Source organism: Pseudopodoces humilis, chromosome 28, assembly GCF_049639895.1.
Source record: "Pseudopodoces humilis isolate 2021_Gansu_Grassland_sample_001 chromosome 28, ASM4963989v1, whole genome shotgun sequence".
Classification (NCBI taxonomy): Eukaryota; Metazoa; Chordata; class Aves; order Passeriformes; family Paridae; genus Pseudopodoces; species Pseudopodoces humilis.
The window spans coordinates 4,038,763-4,049,847 of record NC_142227.1 but is presented as its reverse complement, the minus strand read 5'-3'; the positions used below and the strand labels follow the sequence as shown (position 1 = coordinate 4,049,847).

Here is an 11,085-nt window from a genome sequence, read left to right as displayed (position 1 = left end):
GAGCTGCAGGGTGTGAGGGGAAGGTTTTCCAGCCAGAAGAGGGAATGCTTTCCATACATTTACTTCTTTCAGCCCATTATCTGCCCCTGTCCCCCTCCTCCTGCTCTGGCTCGCTCTCCCCTCCCGGTGTTTCGGTGCTGATGGGGTTGTACGTGCCAGTCCCCATGAGGATCCCATTCCAGACACTCATCCTCCTTTAGAAAACATCCAAAGTCAAGGCCGTGCATCCCTAGGAGCGAGTGCAACAGCTTCGGTTTTTGCACGTTTCCAAAACGAGCTGCAGACCCAAAAATAGAACAAAAAAAAGTTTCTTTGCCACCTCCCTCGCTCCTCTGCAGCGCGACAGCCCCGGGGCGGCTCAGGGGAGGCGGTTGTGCCTCGGCCACTCAAGGCCACCCTGGTTAAAAGGGAGACGCCGTCCTCCCTCTTCCTGCCGAGGGCTTGGGATGCGTGAGCTGCTCCAGGGAAGAGCCGAGGTGGGACCATGAGCGTTCTCAGGGGGCTCCTGCTGTGCCTGGTGCTGCTGCTCCCCTCTGCAGCTCTGCCCAGGAAAGGGGAAAGGGATTCCCTGATGGAGCTGAGTCTGCTGGAAGAGCTGGGGCTGGAAGCAGAAGGGACAAAGGTGGGAAATGGAAGTTTACAGGAGCCACCCAGGTCCAGGAGGGCTGCTGCCACTCGCCTCTTCTCCAAGCCTGAGCCGGGAGCCGAGTGTCCCCAGGCTGAGGAGGGGGGCCCGGGCTGGTCCCGCTCTAGCCCGCAGCCCTGGCCCCTCGGGGGCCTGGAAGGGCCCGTGTGCAGGGTGAGGATGGAGCAGGACGGGGCCACCCCGAGGCACCTGGAGGTGGTAGGTGTGCTCAGCCACTACGAGAGCAGCTTCATCAAACTGCTGAGACGGCGCCGGAGCTGGGATGGGAACTTCCCGGGGACCTTCGGGCTGTGCCGGGCCGGGGAGGCGGCGGCTGCTCCCCATCCCCTGCAGAGGATCCACGAGCACGTGCTGGAGCCGGGGCGGGAGAGATTCCTCGTCCTGCACCTGGAGGAAGGTTGGTGGGAGAGCCCTGCAGGCTCCGAGGTGGAACAGCGAGGAGAAGGATGCCGGGCTCGGGGTGGTGATGCTGTTTGCTGGCTCAAAGTCAGGGATTTAAACACAGAATTAAATCTGGGGGTTGGGTTCCCTTTAAAAACAGCGGAGTGATGGAGTGAAATGTTTCTGGGCACGTTTTCAAGGAGGTTTAGCAGTGAGGATGGCAGCGTGGCTCTGCCATCTGTCCCTGCCTCTGACCAACACCCAGGTGCTGGGCAGTGGGGAAATGGCTCTTCTCCGGGCAGAGGCCACAACGTCCCCGAGCCACTGGAGAGCAGATTTCCATGGGATCTGGGGGGAGGCAGCTCGGTGGGTGCGGGGTGTGTCCCGCTCTCCGTCTCTCTGGAGCCGGGATTTGCCGTGTCCCTTCACCCTGTGGGCTCCTGTCCCAGGCTCTCTGGTCCCTGCATGGGGACAGTGCCCGTCCCGAAGCCCCCTCCTCACCCCCGGAGCCCCCGGAGGGGATTCACGGCCGTGTCTCCCCCGTTGCAGTGCAGTGGGAAGCGCAGGTGAAGCTGCGGTTCCAGCTGGTTTTCCAGGCGGAGGTGGGACGGGCTCTGGGAGAGCTGCAGGTGGCCGTGATGCTCTTCTACCCGGGCCGCCGGGAGGGCCGGGGCTCCGGGCCCCCGCAGGAGCTGCTGCTCACCGGCCCGGGGCTGGAGCGGGACCAGGTGGGTCCGGGCCTCGGTGGGAGCAGGGGGCGGGAGGGGTGGCTCTGCTGCCCAGTGCCTTTCTCATCCCTCCAGTCCATTCAACAACCCCTCCAGCTCCCCTCCCAATTCATTCATCGCTCCCCCAGGGCTTTGCTATCCCCTCCCAATCCATTCACAATCCCCTCCCAATCCATTCACAATCCCCTCCCAATCCATTCACAATCCCCTCCCAATTCATCCACAATCCCCTCCCAATCCATTCGCAGCCCCCTCCCAGTCCCTCTGCCATTCCCTCCCAGCATCTCCGCCCCGTCTTCCGCTCCCGCCGTGCCTGAAGATGGAGCTCTTACCCTGTTCCCAGCCCCCGCAGGGCCAGCGGGGCTGCCCCCGGTACCCAGCCCGGTCTGAGGTGCTGATGCCTGTCCCCTCGGGGGTTCACTGGGTTCCCTGCACTCCGCGGTCCCCGGAGCAGCTCTGGGGCTGAGGACGAAGCTCCCAGTGGTCCTCACCCTCCTTGTGGCTGCTCCCTGGGCCACTCGGGCTGGGTGACCCGGAGCCCGCAGGCTCACGTGTGTCCCCCTTGATGTCTCACCCACGCCCTCGGGGCCTTCTGTGTCTTCTACCCCGGTGCAGAGGCTCTGCCTCTCCAGGGACACGCAGTACCTGGCCCTGGCAGCCGCCGCAGCCTCGGTCACCCGCAGCGCGGAGCGGCTCCGCTTCTCGGCTTCCCTGGCCATCCACGGCGGAGCGGGAGGTAGGGACGGGGGGACACCCTGGGGACAGCAGCAGCCCTGCTTGGGCGTTTGGGGTCCTCTCAAGCCCACGAGAGGCGGTGGGGACATGCAGGAGACCCCAGACCAACGTCCTCCCCTCTCGTTGCCGCAGCAGGTGCCCCCCTGCCCCGCACGGAGGTGCAGCAGCTCCTGTTCGGCTCCGATGACAAATGTTTCACCCGGATGACCCCGGTGCTGCTGCTGCTGGCCAAGTCACGGCAGCAGGAGGAGGAAGAGGAGGAAGAGGACGCTTTGGCCCCATCCTCCTACCAATCTGCTGAGGGGGTGCTGGACATGGCTCCGTACCCACAGCTCAGGTCCGTGGCCGTCGCTGCAGGCGCGGGAGAGCGCGGGGGCTGGGAGATGAGGTGGGACAGGGGCAGCCCCAGCTGTGGGACCATGGCTGAGTGTAGGGCACGGCCTGGTGGGACCCCCGGCGTAGACAGGAGCCCCGTGACTCTCCCTGTGCTCTCCTTGCAGCCCACCCCAGGCCGGGACCGAGGAGCTGCCGACCCCGACTGCCCCGAGCCAAGCCAACACTTCGTCCCCAGCGCCCGGGGGCAGCGCCCAGTTCCTGGCAGTCCTGACCCGCTTCATCCGGCAGCTCCTGAGCTCCTCCAGCGAGCCGCCCCCCCAGCCCAGTGCCCACCACTGGCTGGACTTCGAGGCGATAGAGACCCTCCCTCACCAGCTGCTCAACCTGTCGGAGGAGGCGGCGCTGGAGCGGCTGGTGCAGTCGGAGGAGCCCTCGGTGCTGCTGCTGGCCCAGGACAGCGGGGCCGTGCTGGAGCAGCACCTGGGGGACTGGCAGCCGGAGGGCACCGTGCTGCAGCTGCTGATGGGCAAACTGCAGCTGGTCATCCAGGAGCTCAGGGACATCCCGGCTTTCCAAGCCAACGCGGCGCTTTTCCAGCACCTGCTGACCTTCTGCTATTACCCAGCAGAGCCGGGGCAGGCCGAGGGGGCCGAGCAGGGCCCGGGTTCGCGGAAGCTCCGCACGCTGCTGCTGCTGAAGGCGCTGCAGTCGGTGCGGGCGCGCTGGCAGGAGCGCAGGAAGGTTCAGCGGCAGAACCGCAGCGCTCGGCACCAGGCGCACTGCCGGCTGCAGGAGCTCACCATCGACCTCCGCGACCGCCACTTCATCGTCATGCCCACCGCGTACGCGGCCAACAACTGCGAGGGGCCCTGCCGGCTGCCGCTGTCCACGCGCGTCCCCAGCTACTTCTCGCACACGGTGCTGCTGCTGGGCATGCAGGAGCGGGGCTCGCCGCTGCGCAGGGCTCCCTGCTGCGTGCCCGTGCGCTACTCGGACCAGCTCATCATCAGCCTCTCCTCGGACGGGCTGGAGATCCGCAAGTTCCCCAACATGGTGGCAGAGGAGTGCGGCTGCCGGTGAGGCTCCCGCCGGCCTCCCCGCTCGCCCCACCCCAGCCCCTCTCCCGGATTGCCCTCCCGGCTCGGGATCTGGTGCTTCTGGCCGAGACGGGAGCTCCCGTGTGTCCTTTCCCCACGGTTTGGCTCGTTAGCGTCGCTCTGGTTCTGGGTTCATCCATGCCTGTCCCTGGGGCTGCTCCGTGCTCCACTGGGGCCGTCCCCGCTCCGGCTGCTGAGGATGCCCGAGGTGCCCGCGGGCTCTGACTCCGGTTTGGGCTGGGCACGGGCACGGCAAAGCTTGGCCGATCCAGGCACTCATTTCTCCCTCACTCTCTGCTCCTGCAGTGGCTGGGAAGGGCAGGTGTTGATTCCTCCAAGCCCTGCAGCATCCTCTGGCCATTCCCCAGCCCACGGCCCATCACGAGATCCCCCTGGCCCCACGGCTCCAGCTGTGACGGCAGAGCAAGAGAGGCCAAATCCCCTCGCAGAGGCCAGCCTTGCCCTGGGGACACGTCTCTGTGTGAGCCGGGCCCTGAGGAGCCGCCGGCCGTGTCCTGGGGCTCCCGGCCAGGTCACATCTGCGTCACCCCGCGCTGACCCCGCGGCAGGGGCGAGGGGAGGAGGGAGGGAGCGATCCCGTTACACCTCCAGGGCTGCTCGCACCATTAATGGGAGCGGGAGCAAACGGCTGCCAGAGCACCTGCTCCGCGTCCCTCCGGCGTCAGCACGGGCCGCCTGTCCCAGATCATCTTCCAGCTGAGCCCAGCCCTCAGCCGGGGATCCAAACCCTTGGGAAGCAGCTCCTGGGCTTGTCCTGGCTGCTCCTCCTCGGGTTTTGCAGTGTCCCCACGGGGAGGCGCGGCTGGAGGGCGGTACCCCCCAGTCCCATCTCACAGCCCTGCAGGATTAGCCCTGAGCCCCGCGGGTTTGGGGGGCACAGAAAACACACACACACAACCAGGGACAAAACACATAACCAGGGCACATGACAAGGGCTTTTCTCATTTTCCTCTCTTTTTTTTTTTTCCTATTTTTTTTAAACATCCAGTTGAATACCTTATTAAAAATGAAAATAGTTTATTTTAACCATTGTTGATTTAGCAAATAGTGAAACCTGCCATGGGTCGGGGCTGTGAACGTCTCTGGCTGTGTGATATTGCTCTTGTGTTTCCTTCCTAAAAGCGACTCGGAGAAGATGAGGCCCGCAGGGATCCCTGGGTGAGGGGCTCCAGCCCTGCTCTGTCACCAGCTCGTTCTGGGCCACCCTGCAGCGATGGCTCTGGGCTCTGGGCTCGGTCAGGGGTTCTGTCCCTGATGTCCCTCTGAGGACGGCTGCAGCCTGGTTCCATAACCCAGAATAGTCTTCTCTCTTGATTTGCTTTCAATAAAACCATTAACCCAAGAGCTGCACAGTCTGGACACAACTCTGTTCACTGGGGTCTCTGCAGTGCCCCGGAGCCACGAGCGGAGATGAACTGCGGGGGGATTTTGGGAGGGAATGGGGAAGTAACGAGGCTCAAAGAAGCTCCTTCCATGAGTCCTTTCAGGTCGTCTTTGATCCAGGGGGCCCAAAGCCCCCGGGGAGGCTCCTGGGCTGCTCTGCTGCTGCTCGGGGCTGCTGGGGGGCTGCCCGTGCCCGGGGGTGTCTCTGGAGGGCAGGCGGGGGCGGGGATCCCTTGCTGGGAGCCGTGGTGGGATTGGATTCCCCTGGATCCAGCGTCACCGAGCCCCGCGCCCGCCCCGGCCTCAGTCGCGCCTCTTGCCCTCCCTGGCCCTGCCGTCCCTGCCCGGCGCCAGCTCCCAGGGCTTCCTGCCCTTCTGCTGCTTCCAGTCCCGCCTCGGGCTCTCCCGGCCGCCCTCAGCCCTGCCGGGACGGCCCTTCCACCCCTCCCTCCTGGCCTCATCCCGCTCCCGCCGTCTCTCCTTCCTCTCCTTCCTCTCCCGGTCCCGCTTTTTCTGGGGCTGCTGCTCCGGTTCCCTGGGGGCCCTGGGGGCTCTGCCGGGTTTGTCCCCCGGTGTCCTGTCCTTGGCTCGTGCCTCCCTCCGGCTGCTTCGCTCCGTATGGACAGCACGGCCTTCCCGGGCTTTCTCCTTCTTCTCCTCCTTCTTCTTCTTCTCCTTTTCCTCCTCCTCCTCCTTCTCCTCCTCCTCTTCCTCCTCCTCATTCCCTTCTTTTTCTTCCTCCTTCTCCTCCGTTTCTTCCTCCTCCTCCTTCTCCACCTTCTTTTCCTGGCTCTTCTTCCCCTCCATCACAGCTATTGGCACCTCGGGGACATCTGCAGGTTCTTCATCCTTGTCTTCATCCTCATCCTTGTCCTCACCCTTGTCCTCATCTTTTTCCTCATCCTCTGGTGTTGTGCGGCCAAACCACTTCTTGAAGATCCAGGGTTCTGCCTGTGGGGACAGAGGGGACCAGGAACTGTTGATGCAGCCCAGGTGACCGGGACCCCTCTCCACCCCTTCCCCCGGGGACGAGATGCTCCCTGCCCCGGGAGGTGCCACCCTGACCCGTACCAGGTTGCTGTCAGCTTCGCTGTCATCGTAATCGTCACCGTCATCATCATCATCCTCCACCGCGCCGCTGTCCGGTGGCGGCGCAGGCTGGGCAGTCACCACCTCCGGGATCTCCTCCGCCTTGGGGCTCACGACCTCTGGGAGGGGAGAGGGACAGGCCACAGTCAGCTGAGAATGATGAGATGTTTGGGTGGGATGCCCCAGACAGGGGCTCCCAGGGCCTGGGACGTGGCCCTGTCTCAGGCTGGATCCGGGGGACCGGGGAGGGACGGAGCGCGGGACCCACCGGGCACGGGAGGGGGCGGAGGTTCCTGCCGGCCGCGGGCGAGCCCCTCCTTGGAGCACGGCGCTGGAAGAGAGGAGGGGACAGGAGCCAGGAGGTGGCAGCACGGTCGGGCCACCCCTTCCCGCTCCGTCCGGCTCCCGACTCACCTTGGAGCACCTGGAAGGTGACGCTGAGCAAGGCGACGACGGAGGCCACCAGGATGCACTTGTTGAGGGTGAGCCCTTCCCAGAGCAGCGGCTCCTCAGCAGGGTCCAGGCTGGGCGGCTCCACCTTGCTCTGCACGGGAAGGCTCCTGGGGACTGGAGCCCCCACGGAAAAATGTTACTGGAGGGAACTGGGAAGGGGCAAAGGGCTCTGAGCTGGAGGGTGGGAAGAGCTCTTAACATCCTCCTGCACAGCCCACTCAGGGACAGGGACAGACAAAGGGAGAGGGACAGGGATAGGGGCAGGGACAGGGACAGGGGTAGGGACAGGAGCTGCTCCTGCCACGTGTTTGCACTGCAGGAGTGGGGACAGGAGTGTCCCGGGGGCTGGCACCCAGGGGTTTGGGCCATGGTGCCATTGGAGTATCCTGGGGATCCAGCTGGGAAAAGCTCTGCCCGTGCTCCTTCTCCAGCAGCAAATCTGGGCAGGGTGGAGAGAAGGAGGAGGAGGAAGTGGGGAATCTGGCAGGCTGCTGAGGAGCACCATCACATTCCCCGTGTCACTGATGTCCCCGAGGACTGCGGAGAGCACAGCTCCTCCTGTCACTGCTCCATGGCCAGGCAGTGCCCCCGGGCTGGCCAGGGACACGGGACTGTGCCTCTGTGATCCCCTGGGGCCAGGGTGGCCGTTCTGGGGCAGGGAAGGGCTTTCCCACACACCCACCTGGAGGCCCGGCAGCGCTGCCCTTGGCTCCCACCTTCTCCACCCGCTTCTTCTCCGCCGCTCTCCTGTCCCCGCCGAGCGGGGCTGGCTCTGGCATGTCCGGCTCCTGTCTCTGCCTCGGGCTGGCCCGGGTCCTGCTCGGAGACACCGCGCCAGGGACTCTCCTTCTCTATTCCCTGCTGGGAGGGCACAGGGCTGGCCGGGGGGACAGGGACACGCTGCTCTGGGGGTCCCCGGGGCTGAGCCGGCGCTGCCCCAGCGAGAGGCACCAACCCGGCTCCTGCAGCACCTGGGCCGTGCGTTCACCTCAACAGCCTTAAACAGGGGTGTATTTTACGTTATTTAAGCTGGATTTAGCCACGAGTTACCCCCGGCACACAAGGGTGGGCTGGAGACTGAGGACCCCCAGGCTGTGCTTGGGATCCCCCCAGAGCCCCCTCGGGGCTGGGCTGGGGCTGCAGCATCCACTGAGGGCGGGGTCCGTGTGTCCGGGCTCGGTGCTCAGCCGGGTTTGGTGTTGGTCAGAGGCACCAGGGAGAGCTGCCCACCGGCACGGATCAGTGACAGTGACAGCGACAGCGACAGCTGGGGGACCTTGGGCTGCCCCAGGATGGACGTGCTGCAGCACTGCAGGCCGGAATGTCACTGCGGGACAGCCCCAGCTCAGCCCCAGGAGCCTGACCCTAACCAGGGATCCATCCCTGGCACCCCCTGCCCTGACCAGGGATCCATCCCTGGCACCCCCTGCCCTGACCAGGGATCCATCCCTGGCACCCCCTGTCCTGGCACAGGGATCCATCCCTGGCACCCCCTGTCCTTTCCTGGCACAGGGATCCACCCCAGGCATCCCCTGCCCTGACCAGGGATCCACCCCAGGCATCCCCTGACCCGGCACAGGGATCCATCCCTGGCACACCCTGTCCTATCCTGGCACAGGGATCCATCCTTGGCACCCCCATCCCTGACCAGGGATCCATCCCTGGCACCCCCTGCCCTGGCACAGGGATGCTCCCCAGCAGCCCCACCCTGACCCTGGGCACTCACATGTGTTCCAGTGCTCTCCCCGTGGCTGTCTCTGCTCACTGGAGCGTTGGCATCTGTTGAAGACAAGCACAGCACAGCTCCTTAGGTGACAAATTTGGGGAGGTGGAGATCCCCTGGTGACACCCCCAGCCTGCAGAGAGGGGACACCTGGCTGTGATTGCACCTTTGGTGTTGCCAAGGAAGGACAGAGGTGTCCCAAGTCAGGCAAAAAGCCCCCCTGGCACTGAGGGGGTGCAAAGGCAGCTCTGGGCAGCTCTAGGGCTCTGAGCCCCAAAATGTCACCAACCTGCACATCCCAGGGGAGTGGCAGCCAAAGGGACAATGACCTCCCTGCCAAGGCACACAGGGGGACCAACAGCCCGGGCTGGGCTCAGACACCACAAAAACACAAAGCTGGACACTGGAAGGCCAGAGCTGGACAGCAGGGGAAGTCTCAGTCCATGGAGCAACCAGACATCAAAAAGGAACTCAAGGGCTCAGGGAGGCCTCTCAGGGCTTTTCCCAGCTGGGGAGTGGGAGAGCAAACTGAGAGTCCCCAGGGCTCTGACATGAGGAAGGGCTGGGGAGGGGGGTTGGGCTCCTCAGGGTCCTGGGGGTTTCTCTGCCCTGGGAGAGCTGCAGGGTTGGGAAGGCACCACAAGGTCCCAGCACCACCGGCCTGAGCCCTCTTGTTATCTCCAAGTCCAGTGCCTCAGGTTTTCCTCCCCATAAGGAAAATTTTTGCCCCCTTTGAGCTGGATTTAGTTATTTCCCCCCTGTGGAACACTGAGAAAAGACCCCAGTTCCCAGGATGAAACCTACGACTCAATGTTGGAAGCAGAACAGATAAATAAGAAGAAACCTTTTGGTCATAATCTGAAAGGTCTTTGCTTTCAAGAGGAAATAAAATGAGTCTGTGGTTTGTTTAAGTGATGTAAACTGGTCCTTTCTCTGCTGGGAAGGGATGGAGCTGTCCCAGCACTCTCCTGGTGGCTGGGGGGTTTTCCAGACCCAGGGAAAGCACAAAGCTGGAGAACTTCTCAAAGTGTTTTCTCCACACGTGCTTGCTGTGTTTTTGAGCTTCTCAATCATTCACCCTGGTTTTGGGCACAGATGAGCACCAGGAAGGTAGAGGAGGGCCTGAGCTTCTGCTCCTCTTCTCCCTGGCCAGGATCCATGTTCCCATGGAGCTGGTGTCACACAGGTGTCCCTCAATGCCCGAGGTCACCCTGTGAAGTGACACCACCACAAAGAACCATCTCTGCCAGCCTGAGCTATGTCCTGCAGTCTCACACACCTTACCAGTGGCCATGGCTCATGGTGAGGACAAGGAACCTCTTCTGTCCTTCCTTTGCCGCCTCTGAGCTCTCCCTGCCCACCTGGACAGCCCTTTGGTGGCCTCAGGGCATCCCAAATCTTTCTCCAATGCCACACACAGACCGTGTGACCTCAAGGGACCCTCACTGAACTGAGAGGGATCAAACACTGTGCCCACAGCACACCCCTGCTGGGCTCCCCAGGCCCCAGCTGAGCCCAGTGCCCTGTCACAGAGTTCCAGGCTCTTTCCACATCTCCACCCCTTGGGCTTCACTCTGATGGAGGAGCCTAAACAGCCTCCAGACCTGGGGGCAGGCAGGTGTCCTTCCCTGCCCCAAAGACATTAACTGGGCCCCAGAGCTGAGTACATCCACGTCCAGGTCTGTCCCCCCTGGGCAGGAGATGGGGCTCTGTGCCCTGGCAGGAGGTGGATGCACTCCAGGGCTCTCCAGCCCACGCAGGATCCTTGTCCCCAGCTGGGATGGGCCGTGTCACCTGCAGGATGAGCACAGGGTGTCCAAGCAGGGCAGGGGTGGCCACCAGTGCCAGGGACACTTTGCCCATGGCAGGACCGGTCACCCGCAGCCCCCAAGTCCAGCTGCAGCCTTGGCTCGCACCGGCCCTGCCCAGGAGCGCTCCCATCCATCCCTCCTGCTCATCCCGCTCCCCGGGACTCACTCCCCGCACGCCAGATCCGCCCGTAAAGGCTCAAAATCGCAGGCACTTAACAAATAATCAGCTCCGCTCTGCTGCCACTGGGACTCCTCCTGCACGGGCTCCGAGGTCGCCTTCACCGCTGACTCACATCAAAGAAACTTCCAAAAATAGTCCCCTCGCCTGCCCGCTCTCCCTGCCACCCTCGCCCGGGGATGAGCCCCGTGGCTCCCGGTCCCGCGCGGCCGGAGGGAGCCGGGCTGTGGCCAGGGGCTGCCCAGGGGCTGCCCCACATCAGGACTCAAAAGCCACAGAAATCCGTACCTGGGGTCGGCCGCCGCCTCCTCCTCGGCTGCAGCCCCCGGGCGGCCCCGGCTGTCCCGGGTAAAGAACAGCAACAGCTGCCGGAGGGAGCCGGAGCAAAATAGCGCCCAATCACCGGGGCCCGAGCGCCACAAAAGGCAGCTCAGCCCCGGCCCCGAGCGCAGGGACTGCCCCGGGCACTGAGTGAGGCTCTCAGGGGCACCTGCGAGGGGGTTT

At 64.1% G+C, this 11,085-nt stretch overlaps 2 protein-coding genes across 7 annotated transcripts; one reads left to right on the top strand and one right to left on the bottom strand.

Annotated features, from left to right (window-relative positions):
* Window positions 1–342: 342 nt before the first annotated feature.
* On the top strand, window positions 343–5,288 carry AMH (anti-Mullerian hormone). Of its 2 annotated transcripts, none has more exons than XM_005531327.2 (5): window positions 343–1,043; window positions 1,577–1,755; window positions 2,371–2,491; window positions 2,626–2,827; window positions 2,991–5,288. In XM_005531327.2, the coding sequence occupies exons 1-5, from the start codon at window positions 485–487 to the stop codon at window positions 3,904–3,906; spliced, it is 1,977 nt and encodes a 658-aa protein (XP_005531384.2). In that variant the 5' UTR covers window positions 343–484; the 3' UTR covers window positions 3,907–5,288. The 2 variants fall into 2 exon arrangements, with proteins under 2 accessions (XP_005531384.2, XP_087923904.1); XM_088067778.1 differs by having other exon boundaries at window positions 2,623–2,827.
* JSRP1 (junctional sarcoplasmic reticulum protein 1) lies at window positions 4,942–10,953 on the bottom strand. Of its 5 annotated transcripts, none has more exons than XM_088067783.1 (7): window positions 10,870–10,953; window positions 8,596–8,648; window positions 7,552–7,730; window positions 6,831–6,983; window positions 6,685–6,747; window positions 6,399–6,535; window positions 4,942–6,278 (listed from the first exon to the last, which is right to left on the bottom strand). In XM_088067783.1, the coding sequence occupies exons 3-7, from the start codon at window positions 7,646–7,648 to the stop codon at window positions 5,631–5,633; spliced, it is 1,098 nt and encodes a 365-aa protein (XP_087923909.1). In that variant the 5' UTR covers window positions 7,649–7,730; window positions 8,596–8,648; window positions 10,870–10,953; the 3' UTR covers window positions 4,942–5,630. The 5 variants fall into 5 exon arrangements, with proteins under 5 accessions (XP_087923909.1, XP_087923905.1, XP_087923906.1 ...); XM_088067779.1 differs by having other exon boundaries at window positions 7,552–7,685; window positions 10,870–10,926; XM_088067780.1 differs by lacking the exon at window positions 10,870–10,953 and adding an exon at window positions 10,621–10,703 and having other exon boundaries at window positions 7,552–7,685.
* Between the last annotated feature and the right edge of the window lie 132 nt (window positions 10,954–11,085).

Excerpts from the sequence above, each read along its gene's own strand:
- JSRP1 (XM_088067779.1), bottom strand. Across the intron at positions 6,984-7,551 it reads CAGCGCTGCCGGGCCTCCAG|TCCCCAGGAGCCTTCCCGTG; the intron begins GTGGGTGTGTGG and ends TGGGGGCTCCAG. Across the intron at positions 6,748-6,830 it reads CACCTTCCAGGTGCTCCAAG|CGCCGTGCTCCAAGGAGGGG; the intron begins GTGAGTCGGGAG and ends CCTCTCTTCCAG.
- AMH (XM_088067778.1), top strand. The coding sequence starts at position 485 with ATGAGCGTTCTCAGGGGGCTCCTGCTGTGCCTGGTGCTGCTGCTCCCC. Across the intron at positions 1,044-1,576 it reads CGTCCTGCACCTGGAGGAAG|TGCAGTGGGAAGCGCAGGTG; the intron begins GTTGGTGGGAGA and ends CCCCCGTTGCAG. Across the intron at positions 1,756-2,370 it reads CGGGGCTGGAGCGGGACCAG|AGGCTCTGCCTCTCCAGGGA; the intron begins GTGGGTCCGGGC and ends ACCCCGGTGCAG.